This window comes from Dryas octopetala, chromosome 3, assembly GCF_963921425.1.
Source record: "Dryas octopetala chromosome 3, drDryOcto1.1, whole genome shotgun sequence".
Taxonomy (NCBI): domain Eukaryota; kingdom Viridiplantae; phylum Streptophyta; class Magnoliopsida; order Rosales; family Rosaceae; genus Dryas; species Dryas octopetala.
Window position 1 is genome coordinate 17,373,543 of NC_141368.1, and position 24,506 is coordinate 17,398,048.

At 34.4% G+C, this 24,506-nt stretch overlaps 1 protein-coding gene across 1 annotated transcript; it reads right to left on the reverse strand.

Annotated features, from left to right (window-relative positions):
- Positions 1-8,944: 8,944 nt before the first annotated feature.
- LOC147291460 (ethylene-responsive transcription factor WRI1-like) lies at positions 8,945-13,898 on the reverse strand. The gene is made up of 7 exons (XM_086235076.1): positions 13,426-13,898; positions 13,234-13,316; positions 13,033-13,041; positions 12,676-12,764; positions 12,304-12,428; positions 12,142-12,218; positions 8,945-9,629 (listed from the first exon to the last, which is right to left on the reverse strand). The coding sequence occupies exons 1-7, from the start codon at positions 13,644-13,646 to the stop codon at positions 8,971-8,973; spliced, it is 1,263 nt and encodes a 420-aa protein (XP_086091202.1). The 5' UTR covers positions 13,647-13,898; the 3' UTR covers positions 8,945-8,970.
- Positions 13,899-24,506: the final 10,608 nt, after the last annotated feature.

Sequence of the window (24,506 nt, forward strand, 5' to 3'; positions counted from 1 at the left end):
GCCAAAATAAAGAGAGCCCAAACCCATTTCCAAAAAGATTGCATTCTCTGGGGATAAGAAGAAGACCCCATATTGGAAACAGACATGGATACACTCTGAGCCAAGTTATAACCACTCCGAACAAAGTATTGACAATTAGAAGTGTAGTGCCACAACCATTGATCCTCATGACGTAACGACCCCAAAGGAATAAATAGAATTACATCGGCTTCTTCCTCTTAAAAATTGGCAAGAATAAACTCAACATTCCAAGATCCCGATACTATAATAAGTGAAGCAATGGATGCATCTTCTAGAAGAACCGGAAAAGAATCAACTTTAAAAGACAAGGACAGGAATCCATGGATTCCAATAAATGTAAAAAAACTCACCAGTACGTACCAATTCTTCTTCAAAGTCCATAAATCAAGAGTTCACGCCCCCATAACAACGAATGACATAAAGAAAATGAACCCCCAACCATTGGGAGTGTCCAATAATATGAATAATATTGAGCCTTAAAAACTTGAGCCACCAAAGAATTCGGGTTCACAAATAAGCGCTACCCTTGTTTAGCTATTAAAGCTTGATTAAAAAGCTCCATATCCCTGAAGCCTAATCTACCAACCAACTTTGATTTACAAAGTTGTCCCAGGCCAACCAATTAATGTATACCCCTTGACCTTCCGGCCATGAGACTGCCACCAGTACTGAGCCATAATAGAGTTAAGTTCATGTCACGCCCCAATCCTGAATAAAATTTAATATCTCGGAGTGAAGCGTGACTTACGTCCTAATCGCAGATTAATAAAATTATTTCTACAATTAAGACGTGAAAAGAAAAGAAAAGAAAATAGTATAAAATAATTGAAGAAACTAAGTAAAGTGAAAATGAAAAATAGACTTTATTTAGCAAACTACTGTTCCAAGAGTACCATACTAGATGTTCATCTTCTTATATATTACAATGTATTGATAAACAAACAAAACATAGTACTCCAGCAAATTCTCTGAATTTCCCTTGGGTATTCCACATCATCGGTCATATTTCCGTCACATGCACAATCTATTAGGGTGTGAGCTTTTAAGGCTCAGTAGGGTATAGTGATCCCTCATGGCCAGTTATCATATTTAATCAATGTCTCAGTAAAAGAAAAGAAATACAGATAATGATTTCAATTATATGCAATGAGAATGTGTGTACTCACTCCTTAACCATTCTCGTTGACACATACCCAAGACAAACAGGCCTACACATCCCATACCGTGCATCCTTCTACTGTGGCCCCGAATGTCCCAAGTATGAGCCAACACCCGTCCTTCCCTTAAGCCCAAATATTTTGAATATTATTAATTCCACTTTTATTCAATAATTCTTCCACAAATCATGAGATCACCAGGTACATCTCTCTTTCTCCATAGTGTCTCTAATAAATCACGAGACCACCAAGTTCATCTCCCTCTCTTCTTGGTGTCTCAATTAATCATTTTTTTAACCTTGTTCACAATCATACTTTCCTTATGCACTTATTATTATGCATGTAAAGATAAACATTAATGCATGTATATGTATAGAGAAATTAAATTGTACATACATAATAATTCAACCTTACGCAATTTGAGTGTATCACAGACTTAGGAAATTTCACAATGTACACACAATATTAATAATAAAAGCTTATTCACATATATAATGCACTTGATACATTTAATGAAGAAATAGCATCACAAGTACTAAAGATAAATTATCACAAGAAAATAAATCACACAACATGACACAAGGATTAATTGTAATATAGTCCAATCATTGGGGAAATAGAGACCTTACCTTAATTTCTTGAGCACGAGTTTCTTCTTGGTCCGTTCCTATGTGTTCTGGTCTAAAAAGTTTTAAAAAATATAGTTTAGATATAACTTAATTAAATTTAAATTTATTTCACTCTCTTTTTAAGGAGAGTGTAACTCACACTCTAACTTAGAGGTGTCGGATTGACGCGAAATTTGTACCAATGGACTCATATCAAAAAATAGAGTTGGGAGGGTAAAAATTGGGCGAATACGGTCGTCGGAAACAGCCGTTCACGTCACCACGCGCCGACGGTGCGAGTGGGGGTAGCTGGCCGGTCACTGTTCATCGTCTCTTTAAAATAGCCCATATTTTCCAGATTTTTCAGTTTTTTTATCTCATTTGTTACTCGACTTTTGACCTATCAAACCTTCACCAAATTGAGCAACCTTATACTTGTTTTAAATCCCTGCATCACCTCTTTACAACCATATAAAGAACATGAAAAACGGACGGTTAAAACTCAAGTTATAAGGCCCGAAAAGAGGCCATACGAACATGCGAATTTTCTGGAAAAATTTCCAGATTTTTCATTTTTCTTGGTTTTTCATTTTCTTTCGTCTTCAACCCTCAAAACATATTCCTATGGCTATAGTAAGGTTATAAATGACATATTTTTAGTTTAACAATATTAAACAAAAAGGTATAAACAAAATTTAAAAAAAAAAAGTTTCAAAAGAAAATTGCTAAGAACACCCATGATTCTTTGAGCTCACCTTCCTTCCTATCCTTTGTAGTTAAAAAAAGGCTAAAACTTGTGATTCCTACAGTAAAAAGAAAAACCACAGAGACTAAAAGATGTTAGTTCAAATGTTTAAGAAAAGTCTAAACAACTAAGAAGGATGGAGTTTAACTTTGAACTCTAACTTTCTCAAGTTTCTTCCCTCCCCTTTCTGTCCCTTTTCAGTTCACTCTCTCTCTCTCGCTCTCTTCTTTTTCTCTGTTCAGTTTTGCTGCTCAAGAGTATTCTTAAGCACACTTTATTTATAGCCAATATTCAGTTAAGAAGAAATGGAGCTAATCATTATTTAGATAAGGACTCATCACTCTAAAGGGATCATCACCATTGATCTTAAGCTTAGGTGTTTCAAATTAAGAGGGCCGATGGACGTTGGTGTTATCCCTTCTTCTATTTTTTTTTTTCAAGTTGGGCTTTGTATCTTGTAGTCAATTGGGCTAAAAGCCCACACTTAGAAATGTAGCCCACTTTTAAAGCCAAAATAAAAATAAGTTTATTTATCTATTTATTATTAGGTCTATTGATTTTAACTACTAAATTTCAATAACTTTTTAATTTAGGTACCAAAATTAAATAGCATTTTAGATTAGGTACTAGTTGAAAAGTCAAACAAAATAATAAAGTAAAAGATATTAGAATTTACAAATATTACATCACATGCCACTACAATAAAAAATAAAAATAAAATTACATCATAAATATTACATTAATTTATACTAGATTGTATTTTAAAAAAATCAATTCAGTCACAATTTAACTGTGACTATCTTGGTAAATTGAAAGAGATAACTCACACCACTATACTATGTATTATTTTGAGTAAAAGTATTATTTTGACCTCTATTTATATTATATTGTAATATAATTTCTCAAAAATAAATTCAATTAAGTCACAAATTAACTGTGACTGTCTCACAACTTACATGTGACTGTCGTTCAGTCACAACTAAATTTGAAGTTGTGAGTGTCGTACAGTCACAACTAAATATGAAGTTGAGATTACATTAGCAAATTTTCAAGATAATTTAAAAGTCTCAAAGACAATTTTGTCAAAACCTTATAAATTTTAACTAACACCCATCATATGTGAGCCAAAGGACAAAAATGTCAAATGGAAAAGGCTCAAATCAAAGAGGTCAACATATTTGTGACCTAATCTAAAAAACTACATTTAAATTTGGTAGTTCAATTGAAATATTATATAGTCTTCATGTTATACCGAAAAATTATTGAGATCTAGTATTTAATCTTAATTTTCTATTTATTATTATTATTATTATTTTAGTACATTACAGTTCACCACAAAAAGAAGCAAGCAAGCGAACTAATAGACTCATGACATAAGTAGGCACAACCTGGGATATGGATTTCAATAAATTTGCTTTCCCGGCGTAAGATAATAACTTGGTACGCCAACCCGCCACCTTCTTATGGAGCCACTCCTTGATATTATGAAAAGTAGCCTTCTTATTACACCCCACCACTAGAGGGAAACCTAGATACCGCTCATGAAAAACTACAAATGGAACACGTAGAAAAGAAGCAATTTCATTCATTAGATCTGCAGGAGTTTGTCGAGAAAATGAAATTGCATACTTCTCAAAGTTAATTAATTGGCCCGAAGCAAGTTCATATTGTGAAAAAAAGTCTCTCAGTGCTAACAAGCCTATATAGATGCATCAAATAATAACAAAGTATCATCTAAAAAAATAAATGTGAAATAGAAGAAGCAGCCGGAACCACCGAGATGCCTTTAATTTGACCGGAAGCTTCCGCATGGCGTAAAAGAGCCACAAATCCCTTAGCGCATAAACTAAGGAATAATATGCCCCAACACCTACCTATTGCAAATAATACCATATTCAACCGATGAAATACACTCAAAAGTCAAATAGATCAATAAATCTTGCAACAAAGCCCAGCTTCTTCATGACCTCCACAATAAAAATCCACTCCACTCTATCATATGCTTTAGCCTTATCAAGTTTGAGTGTCGTCCTAGGACTCTTGCTACGTACCCGTTTATTTCGCATAGCATGGACTGTTTTGAAAGCAATCATCACATTATCAACAATGTTCCTATACGGAACAAAAGCACTTTGTGTGGGAGAAACCACTATTGACAAAATACTCTTCAAGTGATTAGTAATTGCTTTTGAAATTAATTTATAAAGAACATTACACAAAGCAATGAGTTGATATTGAGGAATCTCCTCAACCATTTATAATTCTTTTATATCCTTTTCTTTGTTTTAAAATTTAAAATTTGAATAGGTTTTATCTATTCCAAAATAACTGCATATCACTTTTTTTTTCCTACTGCACGATTGAAATTGTCGAACTATTTCAACCCTTGAAACTATTGAACAATAACTAACAAAATTCAAGTATTCCAAATGATTCTACTTTTGTGTTAGTTTATTTATTGTTCACATGTATATGTAACAAAAAAAAAAAAGGACAAATGACATTTGTATAAATATCATTTTTATATGTCGCACTCCAAACCCCAGGTATGCAACAAAGACACCCACCTTGAATGCCCCAAGAAATTAATACCACTAAATCAAGTACTAATCTCCCAAGATATCCAAGGCGGGTTAAGCCTTTTGGTTTAGCACGGATTGGATCAGAGATAAATAATAAATAGCGGAAGCAGGAGAAGAACAAATAAAACTTATTTATAACTAACCTCCAAGGTTACGGTATTTCATTGCAACCTTTAAAAATTTAATAATTCGAAATACATAGCAAGAATAAAGGTTTCAAAATTACGCAACACATAAAATCAAAATAGATAGCTTAAAACCATCTCCAAACAATGAAGGAAAAATTATTTAAAACATACTTAACACGAGAAAACGATTAAATATCACCAATTAAATCTAGGTAGTTGACAAGTCTCACGATGCTGTTCTACTCGACCATCGTCCAAGTTTGTCTCTTTACTATGCTTCATTCCTATAAAAACATCTAATAAACAAGGAACAAAACAAATGTAGGGGATAAGCATCACATATGATCATTGCTTCCCATCAGGGGACCCTGCTAGGTTTGAAAACCTCTAAATCCTTTTCCAGTGAAAAACACAGTGAAAATCATTTTTTGTCAGATCCTTAAATCATCCAAAATAAGTTCTTCAAAAACCTTCTCTTTGAAATCTATTCAAAATATTTATGACTCGGCTGTACAACAATATTATAAATATGCAAATTCATAACAAATCATTCATATCTGATGGTTGATACACGTTAGGTATAACTACGACCATCTATAATAATAAAAAAAAAACAACTACCATAGTGAGATCGAGTACAATGGTCAATAGAGGTAGGAATTCTCAATTGAACCATACCACCTGCTACCTATAAGTTATGAGCATCTGCTAGTTCAAACACACGTCGCAACGTAATAACTTGGCTAAGCCCTTCATAATCTTAATAACACCACTTCTAGAAGATTTAGAGAGTTGAACCCAAGGTCACAAGTTATGCAACCTTTACTCTCAGATCTATCATAATAAACATAATAATAATAGCATGTTATAATAATTTAAAATCACACACACACACACACACACAAGAGTTCATAGTCAGTAATGTAGGATAAATCTTCATACTTAGAATCCAATGATCTTCTTGCCTATGCATCCTTATCCGTATCGAATCCATCTTCTTTCTTGTCACATCACAAAGAAATCATTCGATAACTGGTGTTCCTAGTGTCCGACAAACGACAACTTAGTCAAAAGTTAAGTTCAACAAGATCTCGTCATGACCCTTCTTTTTAGGTCGCATGTCTTTAGAAAACTCTAGAAATTAGTTTAGGATAGGTCAAACCTAAGTACTATCCAAGTATCTTAATTAATTAACATAATCTCCAAAATAAGTCACCAATTCATCAAGGTTGAATAATAACTTAAATTCAACTTAATATTTCCATGCAATAGGGATATACATGCTAAGCCTACCATACCATTAGCCTTTAATTAAATCTCCAAATTAAGTCTACAACTAAGCATACTTAATTAATAAATAAATCCAACTAACTTAATTAAACATGCAAGACTAAAATTAAAAGCCTAAAAATAAATAAGAAAAGTTAGAACACTTACTCTGTTATAGACCTCCTTAAGTAGACTCCAACTTGGGCCTCCTCCTCCTAGAGAAGACTTCAAAATATTTTACTAGGAGGAAGCTTCTAAAAAATATGAGCTTACTCCAAAATATAATTAATAATAATCTTTCTAGAGTGAGAAAGAGAAGCCAAAGTTAGAGTGAGAAACTCTCACACTCTATTTGGTGGTACAAGTGAAAATGAGGTACAAGGGTCTTTATTTATAAGCATAAGAGGTTGGGAAGAAGTTGTAAATTTTCAATGTGGGACAAAAACACCTAAAAATGCACTAACAAGGGAGTAAAACCGAACCGAGTTAAGTGGGGAAAACGGGTCACAAATATGGGTAGTTTGTGAGACAAAACGAATAGGTTCGGCTAGTTAAATGGGTTGGCTAAAGCGGGTTGATGTGCGGGTCAAAATACCCATCCGCCTGTGACCAGGTTGCTCCAAAGGATGAACGGTCGAGATTAAATGAGCTTTAATGATCTCCAACAGCCAGGATTAAAAATGGGTTTTAATCGCGTGTGGTGTAGTGTACCGTTCCTTGTGTGCACTTGCTGCATCAGCGCCACTGGGTGCTACGTCAGCTATGATAGGCCAATGGCAACGTGCCACGTTGCGTGCTGTCAGTCCCAGTCAGTAGTTCCTTTTCTTTTTCTCTTTTTTTTTTTTTTTAAGAATTCTACAAACTTTGGTAATTCACCAAAATTAACTACTCCAAATAATTCTCCGAAAAATCACAGACTTGTCTCACTGAGTACTAATTTTCTATGACCTTGAAATAGTCTAATCACTTCCAGGAAAATTATGAAAAATCCTCATTTCATAGTTTAATTCTGAAAAATAAACATAAACATAATAATCACCAAACTCTTGAATTTCCTTCTCCAAAATTCACTTCCACACAACTAAACTCTAGAATTACAAGCAAAGGTCTTGGTTAGTTAGAATAAAGTTAAACAAATCTTTAATTCCTTTCAATAAACCTTAAAAACAAGGTTGAAAAGCTTAAGTAACAAAATGATCATAAGCCGAAAATTTGGATTGCTACATTATACAATTTTAAGATTGAAATCCTTCAGTAGTTTCACTGGGTTGTACAAAAAAAATATATATATATTAGTAACAACAAAAATGACGTTGAAGACTTGTTAAAAAGTGGGCCGATTTGTATAAGACATCTTCATGTGTGCCGGTTTTGTCCATAAGGCCGTTCATTTGGGATTTAAAAAAAAAAAAAAAAAGAGTTTTTTTCAATTTTGGTCCTGAACTTTGAGTCTTGTCCTAACTAGGTAGCTAAACTATTATTTGTTCTAATTTCATATCTAAACTTTTATTTTGTCCCAAATTAGTTTACAATGTGACTTTTGTTAAAAAATACTAACAAAATTTCGTCATGTGTGTTACACATGTCTTATATCTATGGTTAATTTGGCTTATTCACAATCCTATGTTGACTTAAATGCCCCTAATTTTGATGTATTATTTTAAAAAAATCACCTTATATACTAAATTGGTACAAAATAAAAGTTTAGGTATAAAATTAAGACAAATAATAGTTTAGGTACCTAGTTAGAACAAGACCCAAAATTCAGGTACCAAAATTGAAAAAAACCCTTATATAGTTTTAATATTTTTAAGTTAAGAAGGGTGTGCTGAGTTGTTATATTGACATGGGAAGTTCTCTTAGAGCATCCCTCTTTCACTATATATTCCTCAAATTTATTCATAAATTTGAGTAAAAATTTAAATTTAGGGAAGAGTTACTCCAATGGTAATGTTAAATTTTTCCCCAAATCTTTTCTAAAATATCCATCTTATCCCCAAAGAATCATTTATTTATTTATTCTCTTCAAAACTTACTTCCCTCCATATTTTTTCCTTCACCCAACTTTATTTGGGGGCCCCATGATCCATCCATCCAACTTGATTTTGGAAAAGTTTTAGTTAAATCTCAAATTTGTGAAAAATTTGGGGAATGATTGAGTTGAGTTTTGAGTCATTTTTCCTCAAATTTAAATTTAGGGAAAGGTTTAAGGGAGGATTGGAGTTGCTCTTAATGATATATTTATATTATTAAACAAAACAAAAGATGCCTCAAAGAAATTTTTTACTTTTACTTCTTTTTGTCCAAAACAAAAGATACAAAAAGCCCCATAAACAGTTTTGTTTCTTCTCGCCTTCCCAGTCCACCCCACCCCACCCCACCCAACCCACAACAAATTACAACAACAAACTCATCAGACCAACCCCAACAATCCCCAACCCTCCCAATTGACCAAAACATTCAGACAGAATAATTATAAGAAACTGAAGTGGTTGTTGAAGATGGAGATGAAGAAGACGAAGACCCATTATCCTCCAAGTTTCTTAGGGCACCAACCTCATCAACTCCTCCACAACCTGCTGCAGTGTCCAGCAAGCCATTCAAATTGGCATCACCACCTGCTGCTCCAAATATCAAGTCAAAATTTGCTTCAAACCCCATGTCATCAAACAAGTCTGGCAACTGATCAAAGGGCTTATTGTCAAGAGATATATCAGGAACTGGGAGCTGAGTAGTGAACCCTGATGTGTCCAAAAAGTTCCATTTAAACTGGTTCTCGTGATCAGTGTGATCCAAATCCATGACATCCATTGTAGTGCTTTCTATGCAAGGCACAAGATGTGCGTATTCATGAAGTTGGGGGGTCATGACCATTTGTTCTTCTTTTAGTTGCTGCGGTTGAAATTGTTGTACTTTGTGTTCAACTACTTCCTCTTCTGCTGGTCCATTAATGGAGCATTTGGGAGGTGGGTCTTGTGGTTGTTGTTGAAGATTCAGAGGTAGATTTTTCTTCTTGAATGTGTCAATGTAGTTGTTGATGTCAAAATTGGTCACTGCATTTGCTCCTCTGTACTCTATTGCTGCCATGTCATATGCTGCTGCGGCCTCTTCTTGTGTGTCTTTAATAGCAAAACGGTGAAAGAGAATTAAACAGTAAAACTATTTAGTCTATATTCGCGAAATACGTTACAGACGATATTTCTAATAAAGGCGGGACTCACATTTACTAATGATGTGGTCGACAATAACATTAAATGTGATATGAAGAACTCATGTGCCATAATAGTAGTTTTTTTTTTTTGTTGAGCAAGATAGTAGTTAACTAAATCGGAATCATAGAAGTGAAGATCGTCATTAATCTATACCTTTTGTACCACGTAATTTAATGTATACAAAATTTCAATGCCCCCACAAACACCTAACTTTTGTTGCATTTAAAGGAAAAAATAGAAGGTAGGAATTAGGTGAGGACATACAAGGAACCTTCACATGCTGATTTTCTATTTCGAATTTTTTTTTTGTGTGGTTTGAGAGAAGGGGGGGTTGTTCAAGTTGTAACCACAAATATCAGAAAATATAAAAATAAAAAATTGAAAAACAAAAAGGGAAAAAAGAGGGAAAAAAAAAAAAACATAGAACCTGAAGCAGTGGATCTATGTTCCCGGACAGTATAGAATTCATGCTTTAAAATATGTTATGCCTTGAGTTTGAAACCCTTATTTCTCTAGCTGGTTATCTTGAATTTTTAAATCAAATGCCTTTTTGTCTCTGTTGTTGTCATATAGACTACAGAGCGCAGAGCTTCTTTTAGAAGAAATATTGTTACTTGAAATTGAAAAATTCCTAGTTTTAAAATCTTGGGCTTAATTTTCATTCTTTAAATATAAATGTTTCTAGGTGTAATTTTTATTTAAAATACGAAGAGAAAAAGCTAATTACATATTCTTGAGATTAGACTAAATGGACTATAGTTTCTCAATACATTAGCTAATCAAATTATGTGACCATTAAAATGTGAACCGGTCATAATAATTTATATGAAAAGTACACATTAATTAGAAGTCACATAATATAATTAAATTTTCTAATGCATTGTGAAAAGTAGATCCATTTATCAATTAGAGATGCTAGCATCAATCACTCATTCGCGCGTGAACGACTGTCAACCGTTGACGGTCGATGGTTGTAACGAACAACATACCCATCAACGGTTGAGAACCGCCCACACGCGCATGACAATGAACACCAGCATTTTATAAGATTTTTCCTTTTTTTGGGTAAAAATTTAGAATGAGAAACAAACTCAAGATTTGGAGGGTACTAAAGATCTGGCAAAAAAGGAAGCCCAGGACTTAGATGACTTGGCAAAGCCAGAGAGAAGCACACAAGGAGAGCCATAAGACACGTGACCCCCCGTGCCTGTCGCTTTTAAAAAGGTTGAATATTATCAATGACTCTGAAAAATCTGATCCTGTCTTTGAAAAGAGGAATGACAGAGGCAACTTTCTCACTAAAGGGGGTCACGTGCCCCACTGCAACACTCATTTGCTGCCTAAACTCCATCCAGATCCGGTCAACAAAATGGTTGGCTGCTTCTGTATCTCTTCCTACTCCCGCATGTACCCAACCAAACCCCCACTGTTTACTTTTTGTTTATTGCTACTAGCAGTCCCAATTTAGCCTCTATTACACAGTTTACACTAGAAAATATACGAGTGTATGAAACTAAAATGGAGTGCTAATAGCAATTTCGCTGTTAAATTTTTTTAAAGTGTTTTATCCCATTTCTAATTTTAAAATTGAGATGCAGATATAGATGTAATTTGCAGTATCTTCTCCACAGAAAATGACAGCCATAATTTAAAAAAAAAAAAAAAAAAAAAAAAAACAAATTGAAAAACAAGATCAGTACAAAGTTACAAACAGTTATCCTTCAATGGATTTCTTTTTAATTTTCAGGTCAAAATAAATAATTATATTGGTTTTCTTAGGAAAATATTTGTATTTTGGTGGTCCTGTCACCTGTGGAATTTACTTGTGGGGCTAGAAGTTTTTTTTGTGTGTATGTCTAACCTAATAACTCTACCAGTTAAATCTTTGGCACCTTCTTAATTAAATCCATATTTCCTAATTAATAACATTGATTACCAAACTGCCATTTCAAGGCTGTATTTACAGGTTAATTTTTTTCATGGAATAGATATAAATACAATTAGTATAATACCCAAAAAAGTTTAGAAGATAATTTATTTTTCTTCATAGAGAAAAAAGATTCAATTTGACATGGAATATTTATAATGTTTTGGACTGGAATGCAAAACCAGCAGCCACCTCTGCATTGACTGACCACCAAAGGTTATGACATTGGCATCTAGTTCAGTACAGCAGTTGGCAGCATCCAGTTCTTCAAAAAAATCCAAACAAAATTCAAGCTGGATTGTCTGGCAATTTGGGAAATTTTTGTTTTTCTGAAAATTGTGCCATAAATGGGCAGATAACTCCTTACAAATTTGTTATATATGAGACAAAATTATGTGAAGGCATGCAAAGTGAATGTGCATTGAGTGAGGCAATTGAAAGTGAAATTGTGAAAATATAATAAAAGAGATTGGAAGGAGAAGAAGTACATACTATAAGTTCCCAGGTACAAGTACTTGTTTCCGAACACTCTTCCAATTCTAGCTTCCCATCTCCCATTGTGGTGATGCCTGTGAAATTGCACCAACTATAAATAAACAACCAAGCCTAATTGCTTCCCAAATAATTATAGTGCAAATTAACAAGCTTAATTACCTAGCCACCCCGCGATACTTCGAAACACCTCTAGAAAAACCGCTGCTCTGCCGGCGCAATGATGCCAAGTATTCTTCCTTGGAAACCTTCTGCATTTCCTCAAGTTCCTTTGTGTATTTATCTATCTGTATCATACACAGAATGTACGCAACCATTACTTGTAAGTTTACAAGTCACAAAAATACATGAAAAATGAAATATTCTAATATACGACCGTTGTAAACATCCGGTTCTCTCACATTTAACCGTTACCACCACGTGTGCTGGTTTTTTGGTCTTAATTATTGTGAAAGAAGTGTGGTATACAAGACTTTTAGAAAATACAAATAAAAAGAGAAATAGAATATATAGTTGGATTTATAATATATGTACCGGGAAATTGAGGATTGTATTGGGGCCCCAATACTTAAGGGCAGCAAGGTCATAGGTATGAGCAGCAGCCTCCTCATCATCATAGGCCCCTAACCATGCCACAAATAAATAAAAAATAGATTGGTACGTCAAAGGCCGGCAACTCAAACAGAGGCAGTTTATTTAATAATAACCCATCAGCCCCCATGACCACATAATGAGAAGAGAAACATCTTTAATTTATTTTCCCTTAAACATTTTTCTTTTTTTCCATAACTGGAAAAAATTAAAATAATTAATAAAAATTATGAGTAAAATATTAGACTGAAATCATGAATCAGAAATGAGACAGAGAGAGAGAGAGAGAGAGAGACTTACCCAAATAAACTAAATTAAGCAGAGCGGCAAAAGTGCATATGAACGTTGCATTGACAGAGATTTACAGGAATAAAACACAGTCAGAAACCCAGAAGAAGATTAGATTAAATCTTAAACAATGGAAATTACAGATCTCCTTTAAATTTATGAAATATATATGACCAGAATTTTTACTTCATCTAATTTAATTTAATTAAGTACCTTGTCTTCCTTTCTTGTTTTGAATGTTGTTCCATGAACTCTTATCCCAGAGGTGAGCTTCATACCTCCCAGTCCATCTATGCCTATGGAGCAAATCAATTACACAAACACAGCAAAATTTCAGACATGCAAATGAAAACCCATCAAGGTTAATTTGAGTGTAATTAATTAAAATTAATTAGTGGGTACTACCTGGTGACCCCTCTGTAAATAGAGCTTCTTCTGCCATGGCCAGATGAGTTTGGGTTGTTGGTATTCTGGCATTTCTCTGCTGCTGGGTTAATTTTGCGGTTTCTTCTTGTTCTTTTGGGCTTCTGATCAGACTGCTGCAGATTATTCTGGTCTGGAATTTCAGGCCCACCACATGAAGATGAAGAAGATGAAGAGCAAGAATAGCTAGGAGACCTCTTCATTGTGAGTAGTATCAATTACAGAGATAGAGACAGAACAAGAAGAAGAGCAAGAACCAGAATAACAAATTATGGTCTAATGGGTGAGTGAATTATGAGAGAATGAGTGAAAATGGTGGATATAAATGCATGTGTCTTGGTCTCTATGTGATGGTTAGATTGATCAAGGGACTTGTAGTGGTAGTAGAAGAAGAAGTAATAGTAGTAGCATTTTCTGGTAGCCCAAAGTGGTTTACCAAAAAAAGGAGGGACTACTGTGGGGGAAGAAAGAAGAAGAAAAGGGAAGTGTTAAAAATACCAATTTATTTTTTTGGGTTTTATGGGGTTTAAATTTAACCTTGGGTTGAATATGGAGGTGGGTTAATTAACCAAGAGTTAATTAAATGCCCTACACTTGGCTTCACCCGCAGACATGCTACCAATGGGGTTACATCTCTATGTGCTGGCCTTCTCGAGCCTCAAAGAATCTCTATCCCAAATTTTAAAATTGAAATTAATTAATTTCAAAACTGGCATGAATATGTCAGTTACTTTATGGGTTTGGCTTGGGCAGTGCCGTTCCTGACTTTTTGGAGGCTCGGGACGAAAATATGAAATGGGCCTTTTTGTACACAATCTTAGTTTTACAAAAAAAATATTATAATTTTATGTAGAGATGTTTTTCATTTACATATTCTTGAAAAATAATAATTTCATACAAAATGAAATAATATCACAGTTTGTATAAATTTTGAACAATAAATAATTAAAGTTGCAAGGCCTTTGGTCATACAAGCTTTAAACAAAACTAATTAAAGTTGCAAGGTCCTTGGCCAAAAAAAAAAAAAAAAAGAGGTTGCAGGGCTTTTGGAGTTTGGACATACAAGCTTTAAAGAGGAAATGAGCAATAAAAAAGAGAAACCCCAAACTAATTAAACTAATTATAGTAAACTCTAATTTTTTTGGAGAAGGAATGAGGACTAAAGAAGAGAAACCCCAAATTGAAATAGAATCAAAAAAGAGCTCTCGGGCTGAAGCTTAAAGAATTTAAGATTTGATCCGATGCAAGGAATGGAGGAAGAGAAAGTGAGAGGAGAGAGAGAGAGAGAGAAATCTCGTTCTTCTAATAAAAAGAAACTTTGACGTTTAAATTTTCCAATAAAGAATTGAAAATTTAAAACATAAATTGATTTAGTAGTTAGTTATAAAAAAAAAATCAATTTGGGCTTTTACAAATTTGGGCCTTTAGAAATAAAGTATTGTACACTTTTATAGAAATTGTACAAATCACATTTTTTTAAATATAGTTTATATTTTTATTGTATAGTGTATATATATAAATTTGGGGCCCCCCTTGAAGATGGGCCCTAGGCGGTCGCCCTTCCAGCCCATGCTCAGGGACGGCTCTGGGCTTGGGGAGGTGGTGATCCAAGTTTTACTTGAGAATCAATAAAGTTGCCCTCAATTCCTAACAAAATTACACCAACAACCATGGTTTGTTTCAAATTGGGGGATTCTATGGACATTTGGGCTTGAATGTGTCGTTTTTTGGAAATCTTCTGGGCTTTTTAATCCAGAGATAAAACCTTATAGATTCGAATCCTCACTTAAACACTCTAATCTCTTAATTTTTCTAATCTTTTAATTAATAAAGTGTCATGTGTCTTTTTAAACATCTTATGGTTCACACTAATTTAAAGTTACAATTACCAAATTAAAATAATTAAAAATAAGAAACTTAATTCTATAATCTAACCATATAATTAACCAACGTTAATTCCTTGACCCCCAAAAAAAATAAAGAATGACGTTAATCCTTGACTTCGCTCTTCCAAAACCCTCCTCTCATGGTTTCTTTGTATTATCATGGTGAAATTTCCTTCTACTGCAAATTGGTGGTTAGATTGACATAAAAGAGTGGAAAATATTGGTAATTCTCTCTCTCCTTTGCAATTTATATTTTGTATTAGCCCTAATCCTTATTTCTTCATACTTCAATACCCAAGTATTTTGGGGAAATATTATATTGTAAACTCTAAAAAAGTTACAGGACAATGATTGTGTATTTTTTTTCTTCTGTTATTTGTTTCCCTACTAGTTTGATATTTGGTTGCCCCTATGAGCTTTGATATTTTGTTTTTTCTCTGTCTAACATGATTTTGCCAACAACATTGATTTTTCTGTGTAAGGATTTATACTCTTAGTTTTTTCTTTTGGTTTTAAAAATTAATTTAATTCTAGAAAAGAAATATATTATATAAGATGATGGCACTCATTGCCCTATGATAGGCCGCTTTGCTTTTTACAAAGTTTGATTTTTTTTTTTTCCACTCTTTTATGTCAATCTAACCACTAATTTATAGTAGAAGGAAATTTCACCATGATAGTACAAAGAAACCATGAGAGGAGGATTTTGGAAGAGCGAAGTCAAGGATTAATGTTGTTCTTTATTTTTTTTGGGGGTATAAGGAATTAACGTTGGTTAATTATGTGGTTAGATTATAGATTTAAGTTTCTTAATTTTAATTATTTTAATTTGGTAATTGTAACTTTAAATTAGTGTGAACCATAGGATGTTAGAAAAGATACATACCACTCTATAATTAAAAAGTTAGGAAGATTACGAGATTAAAATACTTAGGAGAAGATCTGGATCCAAATCGGATTACAAGTGTCTGCCTTAATCATTGCTGGCACTTCTTCAGTATTAATTTTGTTTTGGGAAATGGGAAATGTGTGAAAAATTTTAAGCAATAGTGAAGGAATTGAATTTGTAATTACTAAAATTAATAACTTATTAATTCATTGCATTATATCAAGCATTTGACCACAACAAATTTGTCATCTAAATGAATGAGTGTATTATCTTGTATTTATCTGTTCCTTCGATTTTCTTGGTGAACTCGCATCATTGAAGAAGGAGGGGGCTCTCGGGAGGAGATCCTCTTCTTTTTATATTAATGTGTTAATATAATTTTTATTTTACATGTTATAACTTATAAGTAAAGTAAGATACTTGGGTGTTAATAATTATTTGATCTAGTAAATAATATTCAGTCTCTCTTTTATCTGGAAGAGATCCTGAGTTAAAAAAAAAAAAAAAAAAAGCAAGATACTTGAGTTTATGGAACCATGGAAATATCTTAATGCTTTTGTTGCTCAAAATTTTTAAGTTTAAATTCCTAATAAAATAGGGGTGCGTGCTTTCATCTCATAACTCGAAGTTTATAAATACAAGTGGTTTTAACTATGCCTAACTTCACCTTTGGGTTAGTATTGATTTTTCAAGTCTCAAGTTCTCTATTACAAAGGCCGATTGATTCTTAGTATACTCATTTTTTTACTTTCCTGATTTATTTGATTCTAACATCATTCACATTGATCTAGCTAATCCATTCTTGTTAGAAATTGTGATTTTTAAGAGTTACGGGAATGCAATCAATTTCGTACTTATGAATATGAGTGGACACAAAATTTGATTCGAAAGCCATTCCTACCTCCAAATCTTGATCGAGGAAAGTCCTTTGTTGTCCAAGGTAGAAAAAAAACTTCAGAACAAAATCGTTGTTCCTTACTTGGTTGAAGTAATTAGACTTGGCAACGGATCGTGTTTTTGCAGGTTCGGGTTAGACACGACACGAACCGTTAAGCTAACAAGTAAAAAAAAAGTCAACACGAACACGACACGAAAAATAACAGGTGAACACGACACAACCCAAATGAGGTAAAAACATTTCATTACATTAATAAATATGATTATTGAGGTTTTTAGATAAAAGCCCATTTTGGCAATGAAATATTGGATTTAACCCAAAGAATTTTGTCTTTGGATTTTAACCCATTTTTTATTTTTGTATGTCCATTTTGCCCCTTGATATAAATAATGGAAATAAATTAGAAATCCCTAATTTAAGGCATTTATTACTCATAATTTTGAATTTCAATGTTTTTATTTCCAAAAGTTTGATGACACCTGCATCTAATTCAAAAAAAAAATAATTAACAAATATGAAGGTCAACATTTAAAAACCAAAATATAATTAACGTGTTAAATACCCAATATTGATATAACTTACCTACTATATAGAGGAAAAATTGAAACACTCAACCTTCACTTTGGGTAAAAAAAAAAAAAAAGAATAAAATTGAAAGGTAACAATGGCAACACAAATACAAACTTATTTACGAGATATATAAACATAAATCATAATATGTTCCAAAATGTCCAATACTTCTATCATAGTTCATAAAAAATAAAAAAGATGCTACCTCTCACTTAGGTAAAGAAAAATATAAAACACAAAAAAAAAAAAAGGAAAATACCTAATTTAGAGGTTGAGGTTGCGAAGAAGAAACCTCTGATTGAGGTTGAAAGAAAAAAGACACGAAGAAGAAGAATAATTATATACATCTAGTTAGGTTTAAAGGTATATAATATAGAAGTAGAACAAACCTATTTGTGAGGTATATAAACATAAATCAAAATATGTACCAATATCTATAACTTTGGTTGAAAAAAAAAATTGAAAAAAGATATCCCTATATTAGGTTTAAAAAAAAATAGAAGAAAAAATAGAATAATAATGAGATACTTTTAATTTAGGCCGAAAAAGGATGGCAGAGAAAGAAGCTAGATACCTCTAATTTAGGTCGGAACTTTCAACCTTCATGTGTTTGCATCATCTACCTATTTCTTTCTTTTCGTGTTCCTTGTGGTCACATCTATAACGATGTCCAAATCATTTTTCATGAGGTGGACTTCTTTGATTAAGCTCTCCAAACCCTCAAGTAGTTGCAGTACAAGGTCATGCGTCTTTGAAGGACTCCAATTGAGAGAGCAAAGAATTGGACATTGGTAGATTATTTTGGGTGGAGGAAACGAGCAAGTGGTCAATTTCTGTTGAGGCTAAATCTAATCAATATTCATAATAATAAATTAATTACCAATTACATGATATACAAAATCAACTTAAAATGAAATGTAATTATTATGAAAATCATAATTAAAGATTGTTTAATATAAGGAATTAATTGACACAACATTAAAACTAATCATTTGTCAACTAAAGGGCAAAATAGGCATTCAAAATAAATAAAAAAATACAACAAAAATAGAAATCCAACGTGTCAAGGTAAAATCGGGCATAATTTGAAAACAAAAAAACGGTGGGTTTAATCCAAAGTCAACAATCGTATTTAGATTTTTATCCAATTATGTGTATATTATTTTTAGGGGTGGGCACGAGACGGGGGAGGGACATGACTGACCTCATCCCGTTCCCATCTCATGCTTTGGGTTCGGGACTGGTATGGGACGGGGTGGGCTTTTTGGGGTTCTGGTACCATCTCGTCCCGTACCAAACCAGTTTGATAACAACCTGGTCCCAGACGGAAATGAGGTGCTACGACGAGAGAGAAGCTGGGGTGCGACATTGTGACGACGAAAGAGAGGCTTGGGTGCGACGGTGACAACAAGAGAGAGGTTGGGGTGCGACTGCGACGAGGAGAGAGAGGTTAGGGTGTGCCTATGCGATGGCAAGAGAAAGGCTAGATGCTAGAGGCTGGGCTAGGGTGCTAACTTGTGAAATGCGAAGTGCGATGCGAAGTTTGGAGAGGGTTGGGTTTGGTCTTTGGTGACTTACTGACTCACTGGGAATGGATTGAGTTTTTGGGTGAAAAAAACTGAAAGTTAATATTTGGGCAGATTGGGCTTAATAAGTTAATATTAGGGCCTATTAAAAATGAAATAAGTAAAGTTTAAATAACTGGTACGGTACGGGACCATCCCGGTATTGGGCCTTCAGGACCGATCTCATCCAATTTGGGATCAGTACCAAGTTTTGAAAAAAAAAAAAACGAAACGAGCCCAATCGGGACAGAATGGCACGAAACGATACGGTTTCAATATTTTTCGGTTTTAATGCCTACCCATAATTATTTTATTCCATAAATGTATAGTTTAAATATTACACATAAAAAATATATAAAAAATGTGCAAATTAAATGATTAATATCATAAGAAAAAATCAAATAAAATATATTTATTTCTAAACGGGTCACTAACGAGTCCACACGATTTCAACACGACACGATAAGCCTCAACCCGAATACTAAATTTTTCATGTCGTTTTGTGTCTTGTTAACAGGTCGGATAGGATATTGCTAGGTCTAGAAGTAATCATCTTATCAAAGAAGTTAGATTTCGCACACAATACGTACCAAACATCATCATTCTACAGAAGCCATCCCTAAGGCCATATATATAGTGGCACACCCTCTGCAATCCATAATCAAAGAAGGAATATAAGATCAAAGCTCGTCAATGCTACGTAGGCCGTTAACAAATTTGAGTGAACGTGATCTTAAGGATCTATAATTTTATCATATGTTTCCTCAATTGTATGTAGGAATAGACTTCGATTGTCTTCAAGGAACGAGTATACGTTTTTAAACCTCAATTGGACTAAGAGCCACAATGTGAGGAGGTGATTCATAATGTTCGGGGTAGTAGCACGTTTTTTGTCAACTCCTTTATATAAGAACACCACAAACCTCATTTAGAGCATCTCCAATGCTAGAGCAGCAATATCAATGCAATAGGAGGCTTTTGGCACCCAAATGCAATAATTGACATTGCAATTCTACTTGGGCTCCAATATTAAATTTCAATAGCTAAAGTTTTTTCATATTTTGATATATCTTCTTAAAATTAAAATTTATAAATTTAATTATTTTTCAAAATTATACCATTACAATATCGCAATGTGATCTTTAACATGACTAATATTGAATATATTTAAATAATTTTAATTTCATACCAAACCTCAAATTTCTCTATTTTATTTTATTTCATTAACTAATTTAACTTTATCCACTTTTTTCATATTTTGCAATATTTAAATTTATAAAAATGGTAAATTTTATAAATTAGAAGGCACTTACAAGTAGAACAACCCTAAAAATAATTTTTTCCTTTCTTTCCAACTTCATAGGGTGGACAATTCATCTTTGATTAAGAATAATAATAAATTTAACAAAATAATGAGCATTTTGATAAGAAATGCACTACGATTGGAAGAAAAATGTTGTACAAAACACCCAAACACATTTTCTTAATAAAAAAATCGACTTCTGCATGGTTCAAAATGAAACAGTCAAAATTTTTTATAAGTTTGTCTGTTGCGCGCCATGTTGCGCAATTCAACTAACTGGAAGGATGACCGATTTATTAGAAGCAGTCAATCACAACTTCCGAAGTGTAGTGACCGTGTTGCTTTGAAAGGATTTGAAAATTAGCCAACTTGTGCTTGGAGAGGATTTGAAAATTAGCGGGGACCACACATCAACGGTTGTGTTTGAATCTCGTGTGTACCCCATCTATAAGCGTACTTAGTTTGGTTGGTGGGTCCCGAGGATGTCATCAGTCTAACCATTCACTCTCAAGCAATGACTAGAATTAATTAAGTATCCAACTTAATTAATATCACCAATTAATTCTATAACAACCTAATTTAATAATTTCTTAACCTATAAAAAGTCGTCTATTTTTTACCTTACCTATAATAAGCCTTTAATTTTTTTTAAATGAAATGGTAATTTATAAAAAAGAAACAATACTGCAAAGATTAACAAAGAGAGCGTCGTGGATAATCTCAGGAGGCTCCTCGTACTAAACATGTAGATCATAAAGCAACATAGCACCTCTAAGAAGGTTAAAATGATTGATGGTATTATCGATGGAGGTTAAGCCATGTATGGCACCCTTAAGCCATTGGGTTAGTAGGACACCCCACCCACTATGGTTGGGTAGCAAATCTCATGTTGAAACCCATACTCTATAGACCAAGAAAGCGAAATAGCAAATTTAGCTAATCTATAAGCTACTCCAATATTAGCCATACGTGGGATATGATTAATGGAGGTCATCCCTAAGGATTCCACAAGAAAAATAGATTCTATAATTAGGGTTGGTATTAATTCGGTAACCGAACCAAAAGCTCCCAACCGACTGAGGCCAGTCGGAATACCAAAATGCGAACCGCAATCGATTCAACGATGGTCGGTTTTCGATTGTGTTGGAGGCGGTCGGTGGAAGTCGGAGTCGATTTTGGACTGTCGAAATAGAGGGAGGTAGAGGTCTAGAGGGATGTCTCGAGTGGTGGTGGTAAGGAAAGTCTAGGGAGGGTCTTGGGTGGGGGTGGGGGTGGTGGTGGTGGGGGGGGGGGGGAGGTCTGGAGGGGGTGTCGATCAAAGTGGGCTGGGGATCGAGGTCTCGAGTGGTGGTGAAGATCGTAGGTGGTGGTGACTGGTGATCACCCGAGAAAGATTGTGAGAGAGAGTGTGAGTGAGAGAGATGCATAGAGGTTTGAAAGAGATGAGAGAGATGCAGGGATAAGAGAAATATGTAGACTGAGAGGTGCAGAAATGGGGAAGTCAGTCGGTTCGATTGGAATGCCAATTCTAGAAACCAGAACCAGCTCGACACCGATTGAGGTCGGTCAGTATGGAAATTGTTGAGTGTCCAATTTGCATCATTTTATGATGCTAATTCCCTAACCTAGAGTGCAAGAACTCGATATTTTAGGTCTTGTTAGTTTGTTTTAGTGTTTTGTAGGTTAAATGAAGCAATGATGGAGAAAGAAGCTAAATGAGGCTATTTTGAGCTAAAAATGGAAAAAATGAGAAAAAGAATCTTGAGGGAATCTTCTCGAAGGATCTGGAATCTGGAAGGAATCTTTGAAGAATCTCAGACAGAATCTTTTGGGGAATCTTTTTGGTCAAGGTTGACTTTTGGTCAAAGTCAAAGGTCAAAGTCAATGGTCAACCATGCCACATCATCTCATGACATGGACCACCCATGCAGCCCATGCACTATGGGCCATGCACATAACCCTAGCCCAAAGGACCAAGGCCATACGCCTATTGCTAGCCCAAATGGTGGAAGCCCAGGTTGTGTTATCCAAGAGTCCGCAAGCCCAAGGAATTCGCACCCACTCAGCTGATCCAAGGCCCAAATGAAAGGAATCCTTCATGCTCAAGGAAAATCTCACAAGATTCAGTCAAAGATCACAAGGAGTCCTAGTTGAAGAAAAAGTCAAAACCCTGGAAACTAGACACTAAATTTCGACAGTGATTCTGTATTTCTACAGATCGAATCAGATGTCATGCCATATATGGTTGAAAAGCTACGGATGTTAGCTTCGCAGGGAATTTTACGGATCTCGATTCCGAGGTGTGTAGCTCAAGATATGACTATTTTAGTGAGGGTAGCGCAGCAGTTCCGCGAACAGAAAAGTGGGTTCCGCCCAAAAAGAGCCCAAATTAGCCCAAGGCCCATGCTTGGCCGAAAATTACAAGTCTTGATGTGCAAGGAAAGTGTCAATCCCACATTGAAGAATGAGAGAAACCTCAGCCCCAGGGTTCCCAATAAATAGACCTCTCTCCTTCATAAGTGGGGGACTTCTTCAACATGCTCTCCTCTTTCTCTTACTTTCTCTCTTTTGCTGCAAAACCCTAGCCACCTTTTGTTTTATTTTCAAGCAAGCCTCCAACCCCCATCTTTGTCTTTGCCGAAACCCTAGAGGAGAAGAAGGTTTCTTTGCCGCAGCCCCTAAGTCGTCGCCCAAGGGTGGAGCCACCTCCACTTTGCTGCCGTGGTCTCTCCTTCTCTCTTCCATCGGTTTCATCGGTTTTTAATTATGTTTTGTTTTGTTTTTACTTTAGTTATGAGTAGCTAAACTTCTAGCTAGGGCTAGGATGAAGCCCTAACTATGTTATTTACGTTTGTCATGGATTAGTGAGTTTTTAATTGCAATTTATGTTGATAAATCTTGGACCTCTGCTTTAATTGATTTTAGTTGTATTACATCTTTGATTGATCACCTTAGGTTGTATGCATCTAGAATTTGTTATGGAATTTAGGGGTGATAATCAAGCCATCTGTTTCAATAGGTAACAAAGAGATATCCTAAGAATTTATCTTTGAGGGAAGAGATCATAGATGCTCTTAAGAGGGTCTATGTGTTTGTCGTTTTCACATAATCATAATGACTCTTGCATGGTTAACAGCTTAGGTAGACGATAATCAAGCTATCTAGGAACATGTGGGTTAACTAAGTTAGTAAGAGATAATCAATCTACTAATTTATGCATTAGGAGGACAATAGTTAGGTGAGTGTCCGATAATCAAGGCCTCCCGGCTGGCAACTTTATCAATATATCTTGTCAATTAAATGCTCTTACATGTCCATGATTGTGTAAGTAATATGTTAGTGGTGGATTCCGACCCCTAGTTGTTACATCCATTGTTCTTAGTTTAATATTTTAATTTGTTTACTTTTCATGATTATTGATCATTGTTCTCAAAACCAATCTGAAACCCCATTATTGTGTGTGTGAGTTGGTGTTTGATTTAATTGAATTTAATTGAGTTAGTAATCACAACATTAATACAATTCCTTGAGGGATCGACCTCGTATTTGCAAGCTTTGCTATCCCGCGATTCATGCACTTGCGAGTTAACTTAGAGCTAGAAAAAGGTTAATTAAATTGCTCTAGGAAAACAATCAACAAGTTTTTGGCGCCGTTGCCGGGGAATTGTTATCAGTGTTGATTATTTGTTTAATTATTTTTAGTTAAGTCATTTTAGTTAGGTTTTATTTTCTGTTTTTTTTATTTTATTTTTGGTTATTACTGAATTCTCTTGTTTTTGAGGTACAATGGAGGATCCACGTTCGAAGATCACTCCTCCTACCCGTGAGGAAGTATCAAAGATATTGAACAAACAAAAGGGCACACCAAAGGTTATTCGAAAGCCATTGAGAGTGGTGTCCACTTTTGTTTCATTGCAAGGTAGTGATTCTGAAGTGGGACTTGAAAAAGAGA